Source organism: Triticum dicoccoides, chromosome 4B (genome assembly GCF_002162155.2).
Source record: "Triticum dicoccoides isolate Atlit2015 ecotype Zavitan chromosome 4B, WEW_v2.0, whole genome shotgun sequence".
Taxonomy (NCBI): domain Eukaryota; kingdom Viridiplantae; phylum Streptophyta; class Magnoliopsida; order Poales; family Poaceae; genus Triticum; species Triticum dicoccoides.
The window spans coordinates 58,571,875-58,596,300 of NC_041387.1; the positions used below are offsets into that span (position 1 = coordinate 58,571,875).

Here is a 24,426-nt window from a genome sequence, read left to right on the forward strand (position 1 = left end):
GTTTCCGGGATGATCCTCGTCGGTGCTAAGCCGCGGCAGAGGCGTGAGCTCCTGTGCCCGCTCCCGCGTCGGCACGTTGGGGAAGTTTAATGTTCTATGTGGCCACCGGAGGCGCCACGCCGCCACGTTGTACGCGCGGGCGGCCTCGCTGGCGGTGTCAAAATTGCCGAGGCCGAGGCGCATCCCGCGGAACCGGATCTCAGCGGAGAAGCCGCCGGAGGGGCGCGCGCGGACACCACGGTATCCCCAAGTTTCCGAGCGACGCGGCGGCATGGTGGCGCGGCGGCGGCGAGGCAAAAAAGAGCGGGGAGAGAGCGGTGGCGAGGCACAGAGCGGTGGCGAGGCACAGAGCGGTGGGAGGGCGTTGGATTTTATAAAGCGCGCTGGACACCGCGCGCCAAAACTAGCGCACACCCAGTCGCTTTTTCCCCCGCGCGCGATCCTTTCCCGACGTCTCTGCTATCTCTACTCTCTTCTCTACGGTTATATTTATTTAATATTTAATATTTAATATTTATCTCTACTTCCTTTACTGTCTACTTTTTTTCTCTATACTTTTTTTCTTGCAATATAGGACTTCCGATTTATATCTGACAGTTAGGAAGGAAACAAATGGGAATTTTGCAAAAAGATACCCATAGCCCTCTCCAGATTTGCAAATAAGGCCTTCCCTCTTTCATCCTTTTCTCCCACAAGATAAACTACTCATACAAATGCATCTTGATGCGTGCAGCGCATGGGCATCTTGCTAGTTCTAAAAACCTTTCCATCATTTGCCACACTGCTGGTTGCAGATGAAAAACCTACCCATGCACAACGCGATACAGGAGCGATGCACAATTACAAGCTGATATTCTGTTGGACAATGGAGGCTATAACCAATAACTTTTACGGGAACAATAGCACCCAGGAAAATTGAAGGGTAGGTATGAACAAAATTGGAACTGCACATGTACAGCTAAGTGATTCAATACACACATTACCAATCGAGGAGGAGAACGATGGTCGCGGCGGCCTCTGTGAGTCATGGTCAGCAACGGGATTTAGTTCATTGTCCACGACGGTGGTACTTCTGCGCTTGGTGTCAGCTTCCGGGAAGCAGATCCGAGACCGTGGAAGACGATGCCAGGGAAGAGGATCCGTCTACGACGACGACGGTGTACCGGCTCTAGTGCGGCGTACGAGGTCGTCAATGAGGCAGATGCACTGCGGTGGACGAGTGCGCCGATGTAAAGGGGAGGAGCACGAAGGCTGCGGTGCCGTGGAGAAGTCTATTTTGAGGTGGGGATAGAAAATGGGGAGTATTCAGGTGTACTACTCTAGGTGCCGGGGTGGGGCTGGCTGTCACACCCTAGCTAGTTCATGCATTAGAGTGTTGCATCATGTCTATTTTTCTCAACAGAAACTTGAAATGGGGATGACAGAACCCCCAGCCCCCTCTGAAACCAACTAGGGTTTACTAAAAATATTTTCAATGAACCTGAAATGCCCTTCTAAATTGTCCATCATTTTTGTCTTGGTTCAGAACCTCTGCCAAAAGTGGTGCTCAATTTTCTAGGTCATCTTAAGGTTTTTGAATTAAATCATAAGTATTTGAGTTTGGGCATTTAAATTATATAAATTATTTTAAATGCTCAAATAATCCCAAACTAAAATGTTCCATGCTGGATATATTCCAGTTAGTGGCCATGAGCAGTTTGGTGATTTTTGGAGTTGTCTAGGTATTTTTAGAAAGTCCACAAAGCTACAAAATAAATAAAAAAAGATAAATAAAAAGAGAGAGAGGTAACTAACCTGGCAGCCCACCAGCCAGCCCACCTAGCCGGCCCAGCCCAGCAGCCGCTCCAGCGAGCTGCTTGCCTTCGCCAGGCAGGCAGGCAGGTGCTCGACGGCGGCACCAGCATGCGCCACGCAGCTGCCCGCCGCCCTGCTTCCTCCCCTCGCCTCTCTACTGGCCTGGATGAGCTCCACGTCGTGCCCCGAACCCCGTGGACACATCCATTCTCCCCCTGCCTCTCTCCCTCGCTCTCCCACGCCATGGCCGACGCCACCGTAGCGCACCGTCACCGTAGTCGCGCTCTCCGTCGTCCTTGCACCGTGCCGTCATGTCCAGGAGCTCCTCCGCCCTCCTCTTCTTCGAGATAGCCGAGCCCCGAGCGCTCGCTTGCCTCGAGGCCTCTTCACCGACCTCGCCCGACTCCGCCATCGTCAGAGATCCCCTTCGCCGTCATCACCGCACCAGCTTGTCCCCGACCGCGCCGTCTGGTTCCTCGAGATCGCTGTGAGCCCAGCTACCTCTCCCCCCTTTCCTTTTTCGCTCTCGAGCCCCGTAGCGACTGCACGAAGCTCACCCACATGCACCGCCGCGGAGCTCGTCGCCGACGTGACTCTGGCCACCCACTGGCCACACCACCATGTCCAACGCACTCACCGCACACGCAGGAACCCGTAGCACCTCACCACGAGCCTCGCCGTGCCCCGTAGCTTTGGGTTCATCATCACCTGAACTCCGGCGACCGCCAAAGTCGTCGCCGGCGCCGTTTCCGGCCACCCCGAGCTCGACCAACACCACCAAGAGCTGCGGCTTGCTCCCAGCTACACGTAGATGCCCTCCGCGGCTCCTTTGGTCGCCGGAATTAAGAAAACCACTTTCGCCGCCGCGTTCGGCCTCGCCGGCGGCTAAACGCCGGTGAGTTGACCCCGCTGACCCCTCGTTTGACCACGGGTGGGCCCAGTTTGACCCCCCCTGGGTCAATGACAGGTGGGGCCCAGCCATGTTAACTAATCAGGATAAGTTTTAATTAATATTTAGTTAAACTAATTACACTGACACATGGGACCCACTAGTCAGGGTTGACCTGGACTGTTCCATCGACCGTTGACGTCATCCTGAAGTAATGCTGACGCAGTAATTTATTTACTGGAATTATTATTACACAGGAAATTCCACTAAATACCACAAACTTTAAAAAATCATAGAAATTAATCTGTAACTCCAAATGCAAAGTTTTATATATGAAAAATGATCAGAAAAATCCAAGCTATCCATCTGTAGTGGTTTCTTGCATGTTTAAGCAAGCTAACCTGATGTTTAGTGCAGAAAAAGATAAAGCACTTAAAAGGGTCATTTATGAGTTTGAAACTTGAATCTTTGATTCAAAATGGTTCAAACCCATCTGGTCTTAGTTGCATTAGCCCAATACACTCATTTTGCCATGCCTCATGCATGCATCATATTGTTGCATATTGTTTGGTGATGTTTGCGTATCGGTGCTCTTTGCGGCAGGTTCTGCCTCCGAGGAGTACCACGATTACCCTAACGAAGAACAATATCAGTGCATCGACCCTTCAGGCAACCAACCAACCATTTGATCATATCGATACAATCCCATGTTCTCGCTTCTGCTCTCTTTTACTGCATTAAGACAACGCGTTTCAAACTGCTGTGTGCTACGGTAGTTGAACCCATTTCCTCTGCATGACCTGTCATTGCCACAGTAACTAGATGAAACCCACTAGCATGTGTAGGAGTTGATTGAGCCATATGTATGTGTTGTTCCTACCTTGCTATGCCTACTATGCTTAGAGTCGTGTCAGGTCTGGTTCATCTGGGTGATGGGCTAGAGTGAAATGATCATGCCGGTAATGAGAGTGATGTGATGAACACAATTTGGTAAAGGTATCGATGAAAGGCCATGTAGGAGTACATGGTGGGTTGTTTCATTGAAACCGACCTTAAGCACTAAGATCTGTATGTATGATTTAAGATTCAGCTACTACCATGCATTGGGCCCTGAAATATGACCCCGCTCGACTTCTTATTCACCCTAGTCCTCTGTCTAGGAGTTGCAAGTAGTTTCTGGTGTTTGTAGCTTACTGGAGGCCGTGGGCAGCGCTGACCCGCGAGGTGGGCTGTGATGCGGTAGGTACGTGGCCGGGAATACCGGGCACCCGTTAGGTGTCTCAGAACCCTGTACACATTGTTCGGGGCCGTATGTGGAACCCCAGCCGGACTCCCTGCGGATGGAACCTGAATAGGTGATAAACCTGGACTAGAGACTTAGGTGTTTAGGTAGGTCATGGTCTACACCCACGTCGGCTTTCGCTTGAAGTCTGCCGACCACATGTCGTGTGCAGACGCTAAGTGGTGGAAACATGTATGAAGAAGTACACCCCTGCAGGGTTAACATGATCTATTCGAATAGCCGCGTCCGCGGTAAAGGACTACTTGGTTGCCTATACAGTTCATAGACAAGTAAATGGATACTACAAAAAAAATCTCAAGATAAGCATGAGTGCCGAGGATGGCTCTTCCGTAGGATGACGGAGGTGGATCCTCGGTGGTGTATTGAAGTGGTGTGTAGTGGACTCATGTGTGCAAAACCATTTCAAGTTGGTGTCTCGTAGGATAGCTTAGCCAAGAGTCAAAGCTGGCTTGCTGCAATAACCCCACCAACCCTTCTTGATAATGTGCATGTATGTAGGATCTGATGTAAGTCTTGCTGAGTACCTTTGTACTCATGTTGCTTTAATTTACATTTTTTCAGAAGACGCTGCAACCCCTTCTGATGGGTTCTTCGTAGATGTTGACATCGATGAGTAGACTGAGGCCCAGGTGGTGATCCTGAGCTTGTGAAGGACCATGTAGTATAGCCAGGCTTTCCCAAGCCTCTTTTATTTTACTAGTTTTCTGTACTCAGACAAGTTACTTCCGCTGTTGGCTTGTATATCTGTATGACTTGAATGCTGGGTCGTGTGACCCGTACTTGTGTGTATGATATGTATGGCTCCCTGAGCCTTTAAATAAAGTACTTGTGTTGTAGAGTCATGTTGTGATGCCTTGTTGTATTTGCACATATCGAGCATATTGTGTGTATGATTGAAATGCTTGGTATGTGTGGGATCTGACTATCTAGTTGTTTATTCTTAGTAGCCTCTCTTACCGGGAAATGTCTCCTAGTGTCTCCACTGAGCCTTGGTAGCTTGCTACTGCTCCGGAACACTTAGGCTAGCTGGCATGTGTCCTTCTTTGTTCCTGTGTCTGTCCCTTCGGGGAAATGTCACGCGATGGATACCGGAGTCCTGCTAGCCCAGTGCTACAGCCCGGATTCACTTGCTGATGACCGACACGTTCGATGCTGGGTCATGGATGCCTGTCCCTGTAAGTCTGTGCCACTTTGGGTTTACGATTAGCCATGTCAGCCCGGGCTCCTTACCATATGGATGCTAGCGACACTATCATATACGTGTGCCAAAAGGCGCAAACGGTCTCGGGCAAAGGTAAGACGACACCCGTGGGAATACCGTGCGTGAGGCCGCAAAGTGATATGAGGTGTTACATGCTAGATCGATGTGGCATCGAGTCGGGGTCCTGACAGCGTTGGCATCAGAGCCGGACTGCCTGTAGGTTCTCCAAGCCAAACTGGTCGATGTTGAGTCTAGAAATGCTTTAGTTATATGTAGGGGAATTGATTGTGGGATGGAACATAAGGCTCTTTTTACTTCTCTATCTCATGACATTCTGATCTGAGTCAGTCTATTCTTCCACCGGGGGTTAAGGAATTAGGATCTCCCCTCTCTATCAGGTTCATGTGTTACTAATCAGTAGTACCTTATAGGTTGATGGATACAAGCCTAGTTCAGTTCTACTACCCCATTATGTTGCTAAGATGGACCCAGAACTTTGATATGATGTTGTTGAGTGTCTATGCAATTCTTGGCAAAATGCCTCAAAATCCTTTTGAGCATTTACAGCCGTTATGCTGTCCAGTTTCTGCCAGGAATCTTAATGTCTTGTGTTTATCATGTTCCAGATGGCTTCCCGTCCTCAGAATCAAGTGGTTCGTTTGACTCGATGTCTAGATGTACCCGGCCATACTGCCATGTTGGTCAGGGTAATGACTGAGGCAGGGTATTATTGGTATCCTGAGTACACGGTCGAAGAGCAATTCCGAGACTTTAATCAAAGTCAATATTTTTGCACTGTCAGGATATTTCCATCTTATCCTGGATCTACCGAGCCCCTCCACTGCTCCTATGGACTCGGGGTTACTATTGAGATGGCTGTGCAGGATGCTGCCTACTCTATAATGACCATCATGCGAGTCAGGACTGGCCTATTTCGGGACTCCGACTTCCGGTATATGCCAGCTTCACTCCCAGGAGCACACGGGTATCTCCAGGCTATCTATGCTGACTCCACTCAGGAGGACTCACTAACCCGCACCACTACACAGTTGCTTGAAGACAAGGACCGTGAAAATCGGGCCTTGAGACTGGAGCTTTTCAATACCCGTGCTGATCATTGGGCCACTTTGACTCGGTTTGCACCGGCTGTGCAAGCTGGATATATGGATATGCGAGATCTCTATCCTGTGAGATCTGCTCTGCCAGACATGATGGATTGGCGTGATGTAGGAGGCATCACCCCACCTCGTGGTCTCCACAGGCCACCGTTTGTTGGTCCAAGACCTCATCCTAGCCCCTATGGTCCACAAGCTCCACGGGACCGACTGTTTCCGGATGATCATGTTGAGCTTCCAGGCTATGGAGGTGACTTCTATGAAGACTACTACGGAGATGTCTGAGTTAGTAGTAGTATCGCTAGTATCGTACTAGTTGTATCGTCCACCGTCCTGCGTGACTCGTGGGATATGACTTAGCTTGTACCGCCTTCCGGAGGTGTAGAAAAATAATGTATAGGAGCTTGGAATGCCTCCGATGAGATGTAATCCTCTTTTCACCATAGTAGTACTTTGTTTGGTTTTGTACTAAACCTTGTATGGTGTGTATGACGATGGAATAAAAGAAGCAGTTTCTGTATCTACCATGTCATACGGATGATCATCTTACATTCCAAGTTATCCATTACATTCTACATTTCTATGTCAGAATCCTACCATCCTGGACTAAACCATTGTCTTGTTTTCCTATGATGGTTAACACCCGCACCAACCCTGCTCCCCCAGAGCAGGCCGAAGGCAGCAGAGTTGGGGAAACAAACCTGCCTCACCCTCCTTCTCTGGCCGAGGTTATGCTGGAGGCCGAGAGAAACAAGCGGGAGACCAACCGTTTGTTGGAGCGCATCGAGCAAAACATGGCACACCATCAGGGGAAGAACTTGGTGTCACTCAGTGATTTCATCAAGTTACATCCCCCCACTTTCCACCACTCCGTCGAGCCCCTCGACGCTGATAACTGGCTTCGCAGTATTACTCACAAGCTACGCTCTGCACTCATAGCTGAGGCTGACAAGGTCACATTTGCTGCATATCATCTTGAAGGCCCCGCCAGTCTCTGGTGGGAGAACTATGGAGCCATGCGCCCAGTGGGCCAGGTCACAACTTGGGCCGAATTCAGCAAGGCTTTCGGTGAACATCACATTCCGGAGGGTCTTATGGACCGTAAACGTGAGGAGTTCTGCAGTTTCACTCAAGGCCGACTCTCTGTGGATGCATACAGCAGGGAGTTCGGTAACCTAGCACGATATGCAACTGAGGAAGTTTCCACTGATGCCAAGAAGCAAGCAAGGTTCCGCAAGGGACTTAGCACTGAGCTTCGCTGTGACCTCCGTCTGCATGAGTGCACATCTTTTCAGAAGCTTGTAAACAAAGCCATCAGTGCTGAGTCTAGTCAGACTGATTATGAAGCAACATGCAAGCATGGCCGTGACATGGGTTCCTCATCCGGTCCTGGTCCTCAGAAGCGCCGGGTGTGGGTGCCTAACACTGCCCTGCCACCCAGCTTCACACTGAGGCCATCCTATCAGGCGCCTCGTCCAGCTCACCAGTTTGCTCCAGCCAAGCCCTATGGTGGTCCAACCAACAATGCTCCTCCACGCACCAGCTCCGTGACATGCTTCAAGTGTGGGGAATCGGGCCACTACCTGCGCGAGTGTCCCCAGACCAACCCCAACCAATCTGGAAAAGCTGTGGCCGTGGCAAGCCGACAGGGAAAGCGTTCTACGCCAAGCCGGCCACCGCTGCACGTGGCCATGTCAACTGTATCTCTGCTGAAGAAGCTCAAGAGGATCCCAACGTCGTTCTCGGTACGCTCCTTGTTAATTGCCACCCGGCATCTGTTCTTTCCGATACTGGAGCATCTCATTCTTTCATATCCAAAAATTATGCTCGTTTGCATAACACCGCATTCTGTGACATGCCGTCCACTATGGAAATTTCTACTCCTGGTTCTAGATGGCAAACCTCTAGAGTAAGCCATGGAAATGAAATTCAAGTCGACAGACTTGTTTTTCTCGCATCTTTGATAGCTCTCAAATCTTCGGATGTTAATATCATCTTGGGTATGGACTGGATGTCATCCCATCATGCCAAGATTTATTGCTTCTCTAGGACTATTCAACTCACCCATCCTTCGGGAAAGATAGTCAATGTCTTGACCCGAGTAGCCAAGCGACAGCTATTTTCTCTTAACGCCAGTCCTTTGCCAGACCTCGAAGATGTTCCGGTAGTCCGTGACTTTCCGGATGTCTTTCCAGAAGAATTGCCTGGTGTTCCACCTGACAGAGATGTCGAGTTCGTAATAGATCTTATTCCAGGAACTGTCCCAATTTCTAGAAGACCCTATAAAATGGCACCACTAGAACTAGCCGAGCTTAAGAAACAACTCGATGAGTCCTTGAAAAAGGGTTTCATCCGTCCTAGTTCGTCTCCATAGGCTTGTCCCGTCCTCTTCGTCAAGAAGAAGGATGGTACGGATCGGATGGTTGTAGATTATCGACCAGTTAACCTGGTCACGATCAAGAACAAGTATCCGCTCCCTAGGATCAACGACCTGTATGATTAGCTCGCTGGATCCTCAATCTTCTCCAAAATGGATTTGAGGTTGGGCTACCATCAAATCAAAATCAGGAACAGGGACATTCCTAAAACGGCCTTTGTTACTAGTTATGGCCAATACGAGTACACCGTCATGTCCTTCGGTTTAACCAACGCTCCAGCCACTTTCTCTCGCTTAATGAACTCAATCTTCATGGAGTATTTGGATAAATTCGTCGTGGTTTACCTCGATGATATACTCATCACTGCAAGAACGAAGAAGAACATGTTGAGCATCTAAGGCTCGTGTTGATGAAACTTCGAGAGCATCGCCTTTATGCCAAGTTATCTAAATGCGAATTTTGGTTACCAGAAGTGACCTATCTAGGACATGTAATTTATGGTAAGGGTATTGCTGTCAACCCCGAGCGAGTTCAAGTCGTCCTTAACTGGACTCCACCTGAATCGGTCAAGCAAGTTCGGAGTTTCCTTGGCTTAGCGAGCTATTGTCGCCGCTTTGTCGAGAACTTCTCCAAGGTTGCCAAACCTCTAACTGAACTCCTCAAGAAAGATAACAAGTTCGAGTGGACTCCACAATGTGAGCACAGCTTTCAAGAACTGAAAAGACACCTGACATCTGCTCCCGTACTGGTACCACCAGATTTCTCTAAGGACTTTGTTATCTATTGAGACGCCTCGCGACAAGGACTAGGTTGCATTCTTATGCAAGATCGTCATGTATTTGCTTATGCTTCAAGGCAGTTGCACCCACATGAGGAGAACTATCCTACTCATGATCTAGAGCTTGCAGCTGTAGTCCATGCACTCAAAACCTGGCGACATTACCTCCTCGGTAATCGTTGCGAAATCTTCACTGATCAACAAAGTCTGAAGTACATATTCACCCAACCGGATTTGAATCTCAGGCAAAGACGTTGGGTTGAGTTGATCACAGATTTCGACTTAGGGATAACTTACACCCCTGGAAAAGCCAATGTCATGGCTGATGCACTAAGTCGTAAATCCTATTGTAACAATCTGATGTTAGAACAAAGTCAACCGCTCCTCCATGAGGAATTTCAGAAGCTTAATCTTCACATCGTTCCTCAAGGATTTCTTTCCACCTTGGTGGCGAAACCTACTCTTACGGATCAAATTATCGCTGCCCAAAAGCGAGATAAAGGAATATCTAGAATCAAGGAGAACATTGCTAGCGGAGGTGCTAGATGTTTCTCCACAAATGATCATGGTGTTGTGTACTTTGAGAACCGTTTAGTGGTTCCCAAGAACCAGCATCTACGGCAGTTGATCCTTAAGGAGGCTCATGAATCTCCTCTCACCATTCATCCCGGTAGTACCAAGATGTATCAGGACCTACGCCAGAGGTTCTGGTGGACTAGGATGAAGAGAGACATTGCTCAGTTTGTTGCTAGTTGTGACGTCTGTCGTCGTGTAAAAGCAGAGCATCAACGGCCTGCTGGCACCCTTCAACCTTTAGCTATTCCTGAATGGAAATGGGATAAAATTGGTATGGATTTCATCACCGGTTTTCCCAGGACCAAGAGAGGGAATAACGCTATCTTCATCATTGTCGATCGTCTTTCCAAAGTAGCCCATTTCTTGCCTGTTCGCGAGATTATAACCGCTAGTCAACTAGCAGACTTGTACATCTCCCAAATAGTATCCCTCCATGGTGTTCCACTGGAAATTAACTCGGATCGAGGAAGTCTCTTCACCTCTCGATTTTGGGAAAGTTTCCAAAATGCTATGGGAACCCGCCTTTCCTTTAGCACTGCTTTTCACCCTCAATCAAGTGGTCAAGTAGAATGTGTCAACCAGATTCTAGAAGACATGCTTTGAGCTTCTGTTATCTCATTCAGAATGGATTGGGAGAAATGCCTTCCATTTGCCGAATTTGCTTATAACAACAGCTATCAATCTAGCTTGGGTAAAGCCCCTTCTGAAGTTCTGTATGGACGAAGGTGTCGAACACCTCTTAACTGGTTAGAAACCGGGGAAAGACAATTCTTTGGCCTGGACATGATCCAGGAAGCAGAAGAGCAAGTTTGCATTGTTCGTGAAAAGTTGAAAACAGCCCAATCTCGTCAAAAGAGTCAATATGACCAAAAACATAAAGCTATGCCTTTTGAGGTTGACGAGAAGGCTTACCTTCGGGTTACTCCTCTGAAGGGAACCCATCGTTTCGGTATCAAAGGCAAATTGGCTCCTCGCTACATTGGACCCTTTCGCATTCTCGCTAAACGAGGAGAAGTTGCCTACCAATTGGAACTACCTCCGCATCTCTCCAGAGTCCACGACGTCTTCCAAGTTTCTCAACTCAGGCGTTGCTTCTCGGATCCTATCCGTGGAGTGGACCACAAAACGCTTGATCTTCAAGATAATCTCACGTATCGAGAGTACCCCGTTCGTATCCTCGATCAAGCCGAGCGTACCACTGGACATCATAATATCAAGTTTCTCAAGGTTCAATGGTCGCACCATTCTGAGAAGGAAGCAACTTGGAAAGGGAGGATCGTCTTCGACTTGAGTACCCCGCCTTCTTTCCGGAGGAACCTAAATCTCGGGACGAGATTCTTTTGAGTGGGGGTGAGTTGTCACACCCTAGCTAATTCATGCATTAGAGTGTTGCATCATGTCTATTTTTCTCAACAGAAACTTGAAATGGGGATGACAGAACCCCCAGCCCCCTCTGAAACCAACTAGGAAAATATTTTCAATGAACCTGAAATGCCCTTCTAAAATGTCCATCATTTTTGTCTTGGTTCAGAACCTCTGCCAAAAGTGGTGCTCAATTTTCTAGGTCATCTTAAGGTTTTTGAATTAAATCATAAGTATTTGAGTTTGGGCATTTAAATTATATAAATTATTTTAAATGCTCAAATAATCCCAAACTAAAATGTTCCATGCTGGATATATTCCAGTTAGTGGCCATGAGCAGTTTGGTGATTTTTGGAGTTGTCTAGGTATTTTTAGAAAGTCCACAAAGCTACAAAATAAATAAAAAAAGATAAATAAAAAGAGAGAGAGGGAACTAACCTGGCAGCCCACCAGCCAGCCCACCTAGCCGACCCAGCCCACCAGCCGCTCCAGCGAGCTGCTTGCCTTCGCCAGGCAGGCAGGCAGGTGCTCGACGGCGGCACCAGCGTGCGCCACGCAGCTGCCCGCCGCCCTGCTTCCTCCCCTCGCCTCTCTGCTGGCCTGGATGAGCTCCACGTCATGCCCCGAACCCCGTGGACACATCCATTCTCCCCCTGCCTCTCTCCCTCGCTCTCCCACGCCATGGCCGACGCCACCGCAGCCGCACCGTCACCGTAGTCGCGCTCTCCGTCGTCCTTGCGCCATGCCGTCGTGTCCAGGAGCTCCTCCGCCCTCCTCTTCTTCGAGCTAGCGAGCTCCGAGCACTTGCTTGCCTCGAGGCCTCTGCACTGACCTCGCCCGACTCCGCCATCGCTGGAGATCCCCTTTGCCGTCATCACCGCACCAGCTCGTCCCCGACCGCGCCGTCTGGTTCCTCGAGATCGCCGTGAGCCCATCTACCTCTCCCCCCTTTCCTTTTTCGCTCCCAAGCCCCGTAGCGACTGCATGAAGCTCACCCGCACGCACCGCCACGGAGCTCGTCGCCGACGTGACTCCGGCCACCCACTGGCCACACCACCATGTCCAACGCACTCACCGCACACGCAGGAACCTGTAGCACCTCACCACGAGCCTCGCCGTGCCCCGTAGCTTCGGGTTCATCATCACCCGAACTCCGGCGACCGCCAAAGTCGTCGCCGGCGCCGTTTCCGGCCACCCCGAGCTCGACCAACACCACCAAGAGCTGCGGCTTGCTCCCAGCTACACGTAGATGCCCTCCGCGGCTCCTTTGGTCACCGGAATGCACAAAACCACTCTCGCCGCCGCGTTCGGCCTCGCTGGCGGCTAAACGCCGGTGAGTTGACCCCACTGACCCCTCGTTTGACCATGGGTGGGCCCAGTTTGACCCCCCTGGGTCAATGACAGGTGGGGCCCAGCCCTGTTAGCTAATCAGGATAAGTTTTAATTAATATTTAGTTAAACTAATTACACTGACACACGAGACCCACTAGTCAGGGTTGACCTGGACTGTTCTGTTGACCGTTGACGTCATCCTGACGTAATGCTGACGCAGTAATTTATTTACTGGAATTATTATTACACAGGAAATTCCAGTAAATACCACAAACTTTAAAAAATCATAGAAATTAATCTGTAACTCCAAATGCAAAGTTTTATATATGAAAAATGATCAGAAAAATCCAATCTATCCATCTGTAGTGGTTTCATGCATGTTTAAGCAAGCTAACCTTATGTTTAGTGCAGAACAAGATAAAGCACTTAAAAGGGTCATTTATGAGTTTGAAACTTGAATCTTTGATTCAAAATGGTTCAAACCCATCTGGTCTTAGTTGCATTAGCCCAATACACTCATTTTGCCATGCCTCATGCATGCATCATATTGTTGCATATTGTTTGGTGATATTTGCGTATCGGTGCTCTTTGCGGCAGGTTCTGCCTCCGAGGAGTACCACGATTACCCTAACGAAGAACAATATCAGTGCATCGACCCTTCAGGCAAGCAACCAACCATTTGATCATATCGATACAATCCCATGTTCTCACTTCTACTCTCTTTTACTGCATTAAGACAACGCGTTTCAAACTGTTGTGTGCTACGGTAGTTGAACCCATTTCCTCTGCATGACCTGTCATTGCCACAGTAACTAGATGAAACCCACTAGCATGTGTAGGAGTTGATTGAGCCATATGTATGTGTTGTTCCTACCTTGCTATGCCTGCTATGCTTAGAGTCGTGTCAGGTCTGGTTCATCTGGGTGATGGGCTAGAGTGAAATGATCATGCCGGTAATGAGAGTGATGTGATGAACACGATTTGGTAAAGGTATCGATGAAAGGCCATGTAGGAGTACATGGTGGGTTGTTTCATTGAAACCGACCTTAAGCACTGAGATCTGTATGTGTGATTTAAGATTCAGCTACTACCATGCATTGGGCCCTGAAATATGACCCCGCTCGACTTCTTATTCACCCTAGTCCTCTGTCTAGGAGTTGCAAGTAGTTTCTGGTGTTTGTAGCTTACTGGAGGCCGTGGGCAGCGCTGACCCGCGGGGTGGGCTGTGATGCGGTAGGTACGTGGCTGGGAATATCGGGCACCCGTTAGGTGTCTTGGAACCCTGTACACATCGTTCGGGGCCGTATGTGGAACCCCGGCCGGACTCCCTGCGGATGGAACCTGAATAGGCGATAAACCTGGACTAGAGACTTAGGTGTTTAGGTAGGTCGTGGTCTACACCCACGTCGGCTTTCGCTTGAAGTCTGCCGAGCACATGTCGTGTGCAGACGCTAAGTGGTGGAAACATGTATGAAGAAGTACACCCCTGCAGGGTTAACATGATCTATTCGAATAGCCGCGTCCGCGGTAAAGGACTACTTGGTTGCCTATACAGTTCATAGACAAGTAAATGGATACTACAAAAAAATCTCAAGATAAGCGTGAGTGCCGAGGATGGCTCTTCCGTAGGATGACGGAGGTGGATCCTCGGTGGTGTATTGAAGTGGTGTGTAGTGGACTCGTGTGCGCAAAACCATTTCAAGTTGGTGTCTCGTAGGATAGCTTAGCCAAGAGTCAAAGCTGGCTTGCTGCAATAACCCCACCAACCCTTCTTGATAATGTGCATGTATGTAGGATCTGATGTAAGTCTTGCTGAGTACCTTTGTACTCATGTTGCTTTAATTTACATTTTTTCAGAAGACGCTGCAACCCCTTCTGATGGGTTCTTCGTAGACGTTGACATCGATGAGTAGACTGAGGCCCAGGTGGTGATCCTGAGCTTGTGAAGGACCACATAGTATAGCCAGGCTTTCCCAAGCCTCTTTGATTTTACTAGTTGTCTGTACTCAGACAAGTTACTTCCGCTGTTGGCTTGTATATCTGTATGACTTGAATGCTGGGTCGTGTGACCCGTACTTGTGTGTATGATATGTATGGCTCCCTGAGCCTTTAAATAAAGTACTTGTGTTGTAGAGTCATGTTGTGATGCCTTGTTGTATTTGCACATATCGAGCATATTGTGTGTATGATTGAAATGCTTGGTATGTGTGGGATCTGACTATCTAGTTGTTTATTCTTAGTAGCCTCTCTTACCGGGAAATGTCTCCTAGTGTCTCCACTGAGCCTTGGTAGCTTGCTACTGCTTCGGAACACTTAGGCTAGCCGACATGTGTCCTTCTTCGTTCCTGTGTCTGTCCCTTCGGGGAAATGTCACGCGATGGATACCGGAGTCCTGTTAGCCGGCTACAGCCCGGTTTACCGGAGTCCTGCTAGCCCAGTGCTACAGCCCGGATTCACTTGCTGATGACCGACACGTTCGATGCTGGGTCATGGATGCCTGTCCCTGTAAGTCTGTGCCACTTTGGGTTTACGACTAGCCATGTCAGCCCGGGCTCCTTACCATATGGATGCTAGCGACACTATCATATACGTGTGCCAAAAGGCGCAAACGGTCCTGGGCAAAGGTAAGACGACACCCGTGGGAATACCGTGCGTGAGCCTGCAGAGTGATATGAGGTGTTACATGCTAGAATGATGTGGCATCGAGTCGGGGTCCTGACATTGGCTGGGTAGGGTGAACCTGAAGTTACGAAAACAGCCCGCTACCAAGCGTCGTACGTAGGCCTGTTCTGAAGGCTATGATGGTAACTTCCCACTGCTCGAATCAGGGTCGCGGGAGATTTTCCCGCCGACCTCAAAATTTTGTGACACTGGACTCCCCGTGTGGCGTGTTGAGTGATTCGGCTAAGCAACTAGCTTGTAGTAGTAGTAAATTCTGCATATTAGGTTTGACCGAAGTCAAACTTCCTAAAGTTTGACCAAGTTTATATAAAAATATAAACATTTACCATAACAAATATGTATGATGTGGAAGTACATTCAATAATGAATCTAATGGTATTTATTTGTTATTGTATATGTTAATATTTTTTGTTATAAGCTTTCTGAGAGTTTACAAAACTTGACTTTGACCAATGCTAATACGCGGACTTAAATAAAAACGGAGGGATTACACATTTGTTTTCTTAGTTTGTTGTGAACTAATCATTTGTTGAAATTGTGAAGTAAATATATTAGGCTATTGACTTCGAATGTAATGGTCTATACAATTCAATAGTTACAATCATTGTCGAATCCCAAGATGTATACAAGGTCTGTAGTACTTCACAACATGCTCAAACTCACATAATCCCGGTCAAATGAGAATCTAAATGCATTTCATAGTTATTACTTTGTAGGATGCAACAAAAACAACCAAAACTCTACATCAGCCATTATAGAAGCAACATTTTGACATATCCCATTGTGTGAATGAAACGTGCAGAGAGAGCTTTTGAAGATGGAGCAGATAGGGCGGGAAAGATTGTATGTATGTGGACGAGAGAGTAGAAGACAAACCTAACGAGACACACACAGAGAGAGAGAGATAAAGAGATAGGAAGAAGTTAGGTCTGTGAGAAAGATGGAGACATGTAATATACGTGATTCTGTATACGTGGAAGGAGAAGAGACAACATGTTTGATGAGAGAGCTGGAAAAACATGGATGAGAGGGGAAGGATCTCATGGGTTGAGGGATTGACAATTTTGTGCGGGGGAGAGAGGGATTGGTAATTTTGTGCAAGAGAGAGAGAGAGAGGGTGGGGGGAGGAGTCAGTCAGCCGTCGTCACATCACCCTGCTTCCAAATGACCCCGCATTCTCTAGCGCGGTGTGGTCGCCGTCTTCGATCTGCACGATGCCCTCTTTGAAGATTGAGGTGTTGTGCATGTTGGGGTGCAAAGAAGCACAAGCGAGAGTGGTCGCCGTATAACCTTGGATGGGGATGAATTGTGTGCTCGGGGGAGTGTGTGTGTGTGTTGTGCTGTGTGCGTGTGTGCATGTGTGTGTGTGTCTCTGTGTGTGTGTGTGTGTGTGTGTCAGATATTGAGCGAAAACAAACCTAAGGAGAGAAATGGGTATTCACGAAGAGATTGCGCGGGCCTTGAGGTGGGCAGGGGCCGAGTGAGGGTGTAAAAATGTGCGCGGTGATGCATATGTTGCATGCGATCGTGCGAGGGACGGATGAATCGAGAGAGATGGTTGTTGTGTTACGGATGCTCCTCTCTCTCTCTCTCCCCCTCTCTCTCTCTCTCACACACACACACACACAAGTAAACTAGAAGACCGTTCTCTCATGTATACACAACGTATTGGCATCTGTCTATGTCTCACTCATGCATGATCGTTTGCACATTCACACCTCTCTATGTCTGTATCACACGCACACCGTCTCCACATTGCCCTTCCGCCACAACACACGTATGGACACATACACACGTTCTCTCTCAGTCACACACACAAAATAAGTATTAAAAAAACTAGGGCGCACCTAAAACGTCCAAATCCAAATAAACACAAACTGGAGCTAAATTCAAATATATGGAAATATTGCAGCGTCAAGAACTTTCCCAGGGAAAAAAGTTGAGTAATATTCAAGGATTGTTTTCACACACACAAAAAGGTTCGATGGATGTCCTTCGAGCGCGACACGGTGACGCACCGTTCGATCAACCGCGCGGCCGCGGTTCACGCGCTTGCACAGGATTCCATATCATGGCTGTGGTACTAACTTCAAAAAAAAGCGCTGCCTAAGTCTAATGTTTACGTGTACTAGTATGGGCTTCTTTTAAGTTTGACCAACCTCATATAAAACTAATGTAAGCTCCCATACGCGCACTCATCAATATGCCGCCGCCGCCATTGCACATGCCGGCGCCCGCCTGCTCCGGCCAACAATTTTCTCGCCCATCACCGCCATGTCGCCACCATCCCTGTGCCATGAAGCCGAAGGCTCACCCGCTCACATCGTCTGCAGTCCCTCCTCGCCATGCCGCCGCGTTGCCAAGCACGCGAGCATCTGGTGGAGCCACGTCTATGCACGCAGCGTACAAAGAGGAGGACGAGCGCATGCTCCAGCACGCTGGCGAGGAGGAACTAGCGTGTCATTGTCGTCTCCGCCCGCGCGGAGGAGGTGCGCATGGTGGCTGTCACGGCGGAAGCCCGTCGCGCGCGCGTCGAGCCCGCAAACCGGATGCGGACATGGAATCTACCTTCGAGACCTTGAATGCCACGTGGATCCTGCAATCTGAAGGAGCAATTTGGGCCAGTCAACTCATGTGAGCTGTTTGATGCAACATGGATGGCTAGAAGGGATTCTTCCACCTCTTCTGCCGTCTTCTTCCTTCGCTCCGTCGAACTTCTTTCACAAATCGACTAACCCAAATTATACTACTAGTACGAACGTATTAAGTACAGTGGGAACACGAAGGTACGAGCAGTAGTACCAACTGCAAGAAGAACAGTAGTAAGACATAGTACTAGTACTACTCTACGTACTAAACAGTTCAAATAATGAGAAAGAACATAAACATAGTTCTGCTGGGGCCTCAGCACAACACACCCTTGAAAATAAACTAAGCAACTACTCAGCTTGACACTGCAGTAGAACCAGCATGAGCGATGACACTGCCACCTACTCGGAGTCCGAGTCCACGTCCTCGACTTCGTCCTCGTCCCTCTTCCTCTTCCTCTTCGCCGACGCTTCTTTGCTTGAACCGGACACTGGGCTCTGCTTCTTCATCCAACCCATGTAGATATTTAAACAAAGGTAGGCATCCATTGCTACGTACAGGATGTGATCTTCATCTAATGTCTTCGACTCCCATGCATGATGAAACTCGTGATGAGGTTTCTTCAGTTTAGCGTATGAAGGATCAATCATGACTGCTTCCAGGGTCAGCATTGAAGGTTGAGAGGAGGACACCAGGCTTGCCTTCTGGAGATTGAAGGGCTGGCCTACAATGAGACCTATCCGACGCAGGACTTCTTTGTCGTTCTTAAAGCCTACAGTAACGAATTTCACTCTTTTGTCCTTGAGGAAGTTCTTAAAATCCTGGCACTCAACATCGGCATGGCATATGTGGTAGACCAAGCAAACGTTATGTACGCAAACCTGGATCATGGCGGGCTTCTTCCTCTCTTCGTCCTTTAGATCCTTCTCTCGTCCTAGGACTATGGTGTACTCAACATCTAGCCCAACGACCCACTCATCCATTGAACTGTTGAACATGCGTAGGAAGCGAGCAAGCCATGCTCTCACCGTCGCGGATCCACGTGTGTAGATGACGATGAACTGATCGCCGGTGATGGCTCTAACCTGGTACTCAGAAGTGACCATGGAGATTTGGGAGGCCATGGATTTTGGAGGAGGGTTAGGAGAAGTTGAACTGTTGTACCCCGCAAAAACTGGGAGCGAACTAATGTGAAAGGACGGGACGACTGGGAGCGAACTGTTGTGAGGTAGAGTAGAAGACGGGGACGAGTAGGGTGTGTGAATGGTGTGGGGTTGCTGGCTTGCCTGGTGGACAAACGGCTGCAAGCCCCCAAAGAGTTCGCGAGAACTATGCGGGACCCACTAGATGTCATGTCTACTAGACCCATATCATAGGCCTGACGGTATAGCTTCTGCCTGTTTGCACGCCATGCCGGAGCGTGGATGTAACTTCACTTAATTCTGTCAACCATCGCGCCTCCCACGACCTTCGCCTCCCTCGCGCGGTCGCGCCCTCTGAGACTTCGACCGGCTAAAAATGAGCAATTTGTTTTTCCTACTCCGCATGCATGATACTCCCTCTGGTCCTTTTTACTCCCGTCATCCGTTTGCAAAGTGTTTGACCAAATATATACTTTTTTTAGACACCACCTTATATTAATTAACCAGCCACACCAGTACACTCATTCGATACAATATTCACCACATAGGGCGATACGTTATTTACAAGAATACCATCTAATCTATTGTCAAAGCTATACTTAGCGATTAAGTGTGCCACCTTATTGGCCGAACGGCTAAACTTTGACAATTGAAGATTGTTGATCAACTTTGAGATGCTCAACGCTTTCATCTTTAGGTCACGCATAGCAGACCTATCATAGTCCCCCGATGCAAGAGACGCTACCACAAAAGCGCAATCAGTCTCTAAAATTACAGGATTATGAAGAGAAATACCTATGTAGAGACCGGCAATGCAAGCCCTAAGCTCCGCTTCCTCCATGCTTTGACATGCATCAATGAAATCCCACGACCAAATTTATACTAAAAATATCAATATCTACAATACTGATTATAATGAGTATAAGAACTACGTTTTATAATGAGTGTAAAAATATTGATTTGACATTGTGAATGTTGATACTCCCTCCGTCTAGGTGAGTAAGTCATCTTAGGCTGTGCACTGTGAACAAGGAGGAGGGGAAAATGAGAGACATTAATGTTTATTTGCTAATTAAATAGTATTGCATGCAATGAACTAACCACTGCATGTCATGTTTGATAGTCTCAGGTCATCAAAAGCATGCACACCCTCATCTCTTATTGGTTGATATGTCAAGAAACAAGAAATGAGGTAGAAGTTAATGCACCGCGCCTACGTGTTTTGGGATTATTTGGTTTTCGTAAGATGACTTACACACCTAGCTATTAGAGTACCACTACCTCCCTTCTAGTTTAAAGGGCTCGACTCAAAGATTTCACCTACTCTTATCAAGATAGTATAGGCGGTGGAATAGTTTTTGAAGTCTGCAAAAGTACTCAACTAATGATGTCGTTCTTCACAAAAAAATGTGTTTACCAATGCATGCATGAACACTAGTTAGTCTAACCCCCCTCTCTTCTTTAATTCTTTGCCACATCAGCATGTTTGCTATTCCCGTGTACCAGCTAAGATACCACCATAATGGCCAGCCTTAATCATCGCATGCAATAATTTAGTGCACCTTGAAAGATGAACATGTGTGGGGCGTGTATGTTTTTAATGACTTGAGACTATACCTAGCCCGGCATGCAAGATGACTTATTATGCACCGTTCCCCATACCTGCAGGAAGCCCGTTCGTCTCCAAATCTTTTCCTCTCCATGTGTGGAAACAATATGCCTGTCAAACTCTCCTTCTCCCTCCGGCGGTCCCACCACTCCACCCCATGTGAAAAAATCTGCATGCATGACTCTCCTCCCCCCACGCTCGTCCAATCTGTTGTGACCAGCAATATTTCCACCCCTTCGCTCCCCCGTAATTTACTCCAACAAATATGCCCACATAGCTTTTACTTAACTTCAGGTGCATTGGGTCACTGACATAAGGGCCCAGCAGTGTACTAGCCCACATGTCAGTGACGCAACTGGACCTGCAGTTAAGTCAGTGCAGCTCAGTCCATATCTTACGTAGGTGTGCCATTGCTCGCTATAAATACTACGCCTCCCACGACATCGCTATCTCCTCCCTCTCACGTTCACGTTCATCGCTATCTCCTCCCCCTCCCTCTCACGTCGACCACCATGGCATCTCCCCTCCCAAGCCCTAGGAGCCCCTCGCTGCACCGCGCGGACGGTCACGCGTCGCCTTTCCGTTCCTCGCCACCACTAGTCGAGGAGGACGCGTCAGCGTTCCGCTCCTCGCTGCTACGCGACGCGTTGCCTTCCGTTCCTCGCCGCCACTAGTCGAGGAGGATGCGTCGGTGTTCCGCTCCTCTCCGCGACGCGTCGAGGTGGATGCGTTGGCGTTCTCAATCTTGCCGGCACGCGCGTCGGAGGACGCGTCGGCTCCCCGCTACGAGGAGAATGCCGCGCCGCCCATCGAGTCCCCCAGCCTTGAGGAGCTTTGGAAATAAATGGATGTCGCCTTGTGGGAGGCTTTGCCTCCAGCAGAGCGTGCCAAAATAGAGGCGGAGAAGAAGCCGAGGAAGAGAAGCGCACTGCGCAACATGCTTTCTGGGAGATCTATGTCGCATCCCAGAGAGTCAAGCAATTGGTTCTTTGGCAGAAGGCTCGCGCGAGGGCCGTGAGGGTGGCGGAGGACGCCCGTGCCGACGCCCTGAGTGCAGTCGGGCCCAAGCGCCTCATCTACGCTTGGCGGTACGTGGACCGGGTGCACTCTTCCAGCCAGGAGGAGTACCTGTTGGCACCGGATCACCACACCGGTGAGATCGTGGTCGCCCGCCGGCAAGCCGCCAATCATCACCTCGCGAGTTGCGAGGCTGAGGAAGAGGCGTTGTGTCGGTGCGCTGGGAAATGGCCGCGCACCAGGGCCCTCGTGGCGCGCCACAAGCGCTCCTGCGAGCGCCGTGGCTTTTAGGAGGAGTATAATTTTTGTTTCATAAGGTGATCTCATTAGTTTTGGGACACAAATGATAAATCCCGAACGTTCAGGAATTTTAGTGTCCTTAATTAAGTATGTAAAAGGGAAAGTGTCAGGACCCCGATTCTATGCCACACCGATCTAGCATATAAAACCTCATATCACTTTGTGGCCTCACGCACGGTATTCCCACGGGTGTCGCCTTACCATGCCCGGGACCGTTTGCGCCTTTTGGCACACGTATATGATAGTGTCGCTAGCATCCATATGACAAGAACCCGGGCTGACATGGCTAGTCGTGAACCCGAAGTGGCACTAACTTACAGGGGCAGGCATACATGACCCAGCATCGAACGTGTCGGTCATCAGCGAGTGAATCCGGGCTGTAGCAACTGGGCTAGCAGAACTCCGGTAAACCGGGCTGTAGCAGGCTAACAGGACTCCGGTAGACACCGCGTGACATTTCTCCGAAGGGACAGACACAGGAACGAAGAAGAACACATGCCGACCAGCCTAAGTGTTCCGGAGCAGTAGCAAGCTACCAGGGCTCAGTAGAAGCACTAGGAGACATTTCCCGATAATTGAGGCTATTAGGGATAAACAACTAGATAGTCAGATCCCACACATAGCAATACACATTACACATACGCATAACATGCAAGTATGTGATGTACAACATGGCATCACAGCATAACTCAACAACTCATATAGATAAAGGCTCAGAAGAGCCATCTTAGCATTTATTACAAACAGGGGTCACATGACCCAACATTCAGAGCAAACAAGCAACAAGCGGAAGCATTACATGTCTGAGTACAGACATCTACAAATGAAAAAGGCTAAAGAGCCCGACTATACACAACATCCGATCAAGATCGTAGCTGAGGTACAAGCTACTCGTCGAAGTCCACAGAAACACTAGTAAGACCAAAGTCTCCGCTGCAAAAACATAAATAAAGCAACATGAGTACAAAGGTACTCAGCAAGACTTACATCAGATCCTATCATACATGCATTTGTATCAAGAGGGTAATGTGGGGTTTAGTTGCAGCAAGCCAGCTTAGACTCAGTGGCTATCATGTTCTATGACTACGAGAAACTCTTGAGGTGAGACAACGTACACGAGTCCACTAATCACCATACAATACACTACCATGGATTCATCCTCGTCTCCCTACGAGAAGGCCATCCATAGCACTCACACTTGTCTTGAGCATTTTAGAGTATCCACTTCAAGTTGTCTATGTACCATGTAAGCATCCAAGAAGTCCATAACCGTGGACCCGGCTATTCGAATAGATCATGTTAACCCTGCAGGGGTGTAGTTCTTCACACATGCTCTTGCCACTTACCGCCATGCACACGTCATGTATCTCGGCAACCTTCAAGTAGAAGCCTGGCGAGGGTGTCGGCCACGACCTGACTAACCACACAAGACTCTAATCCAGGTTTATCGCCTATTCGGGTTCCATCCGCAAGGAGATCCGGCCGGGTTGTCACTCACGGCCCCAAATGATATGTGCGGGGTTCCCAAGCCCACCTCGCCGGGTGGATCTATGCTTGGTAGACCGTGCCACTTGTGCCTAGTCTGTCCCAAGGCCACCTGGCCGGGTGCCACTTGGTAGACTACTAACACTACCTACAAACACCAGAAACTAGTTGCGACTCCTGGACAGAGATCAAGTTGGTTAATAAGTCGAGAGGGCTTGGAGTGCCCGGAGCCCAATGTGTGGTAGTATCGAGTCATTGGGCAACATACATAGAACTCAGTGCTTAAGGACGGTTCCAGTGAGACAACCCACCATGTACTCCTACATGGCCTCTCACCGCTACCTTTACCAATTGTGTTCACACCCTTAACTCTCAGCACAAGAACATATCGTAACACTCCAATTCATTCCCAATGAATCAGACCTGACACAACTCTAAGCAATAGCAGGCATGGCATGGTAGGAACACAACATGGCTCAATCAACTCCTACACATGCTAGTGGGTTTCAACTATTTACTGTGGCAATGACAAGTCATGCAGAGGAATGGGTTCAACTACCGCAGCACAAAGTAGCTGTTGAAACGTTGTTATCCTAATGCAATAACTGAGAGAAGGAGCGAGAGAGTAGGATTGTATCTGAATGAACAAGGGGGTTTGCTTGCCTGGTATATCAACAAGGAAGGCACTGCTCCTCAGACAGGTACTCTCGAACGGTCTCCGGAGCAGGACCTATCGAGAAGGAACGGTGTCGGAAATTAATACACAAGCATATGCAACAATATGATGCATGAACATGGCATGTAGATGTGATGCTGGTTAAGCTAATGCAACTAGCTTTTATTTGCGTGAAATCCATTTGAACCAAAGATTCAA

The 24,426-nt window shown here is 48.6% G+C and overlaps 1 protein-coding gene across 1 annotated transcript in view; it reads right to left on the reverse strand.

Moving 5' to 3' along the window:
- The window catches only part of LOC119292503 (beta-fructofuranosidase, insoluble isoenzyme 3-like), an 87,719-nt gene extending 75,473 nt beyond the window's left edge, over window positions 1–12,246 (reverse strand). The window contains exon 1 of the mRNA XM_037571323.1: window positions 12,209–12,246. Within this exon, the coding sequence (XP_037427220.1) occupies window positions 12,209–12,246 (38 nt within the window). The remainder of the gene's footprint in view (window positions 1–12,208) is intronic.
- Between the last annotated feature and the right edge of the window lie 12,180 nt (window positions 12,247–24,426).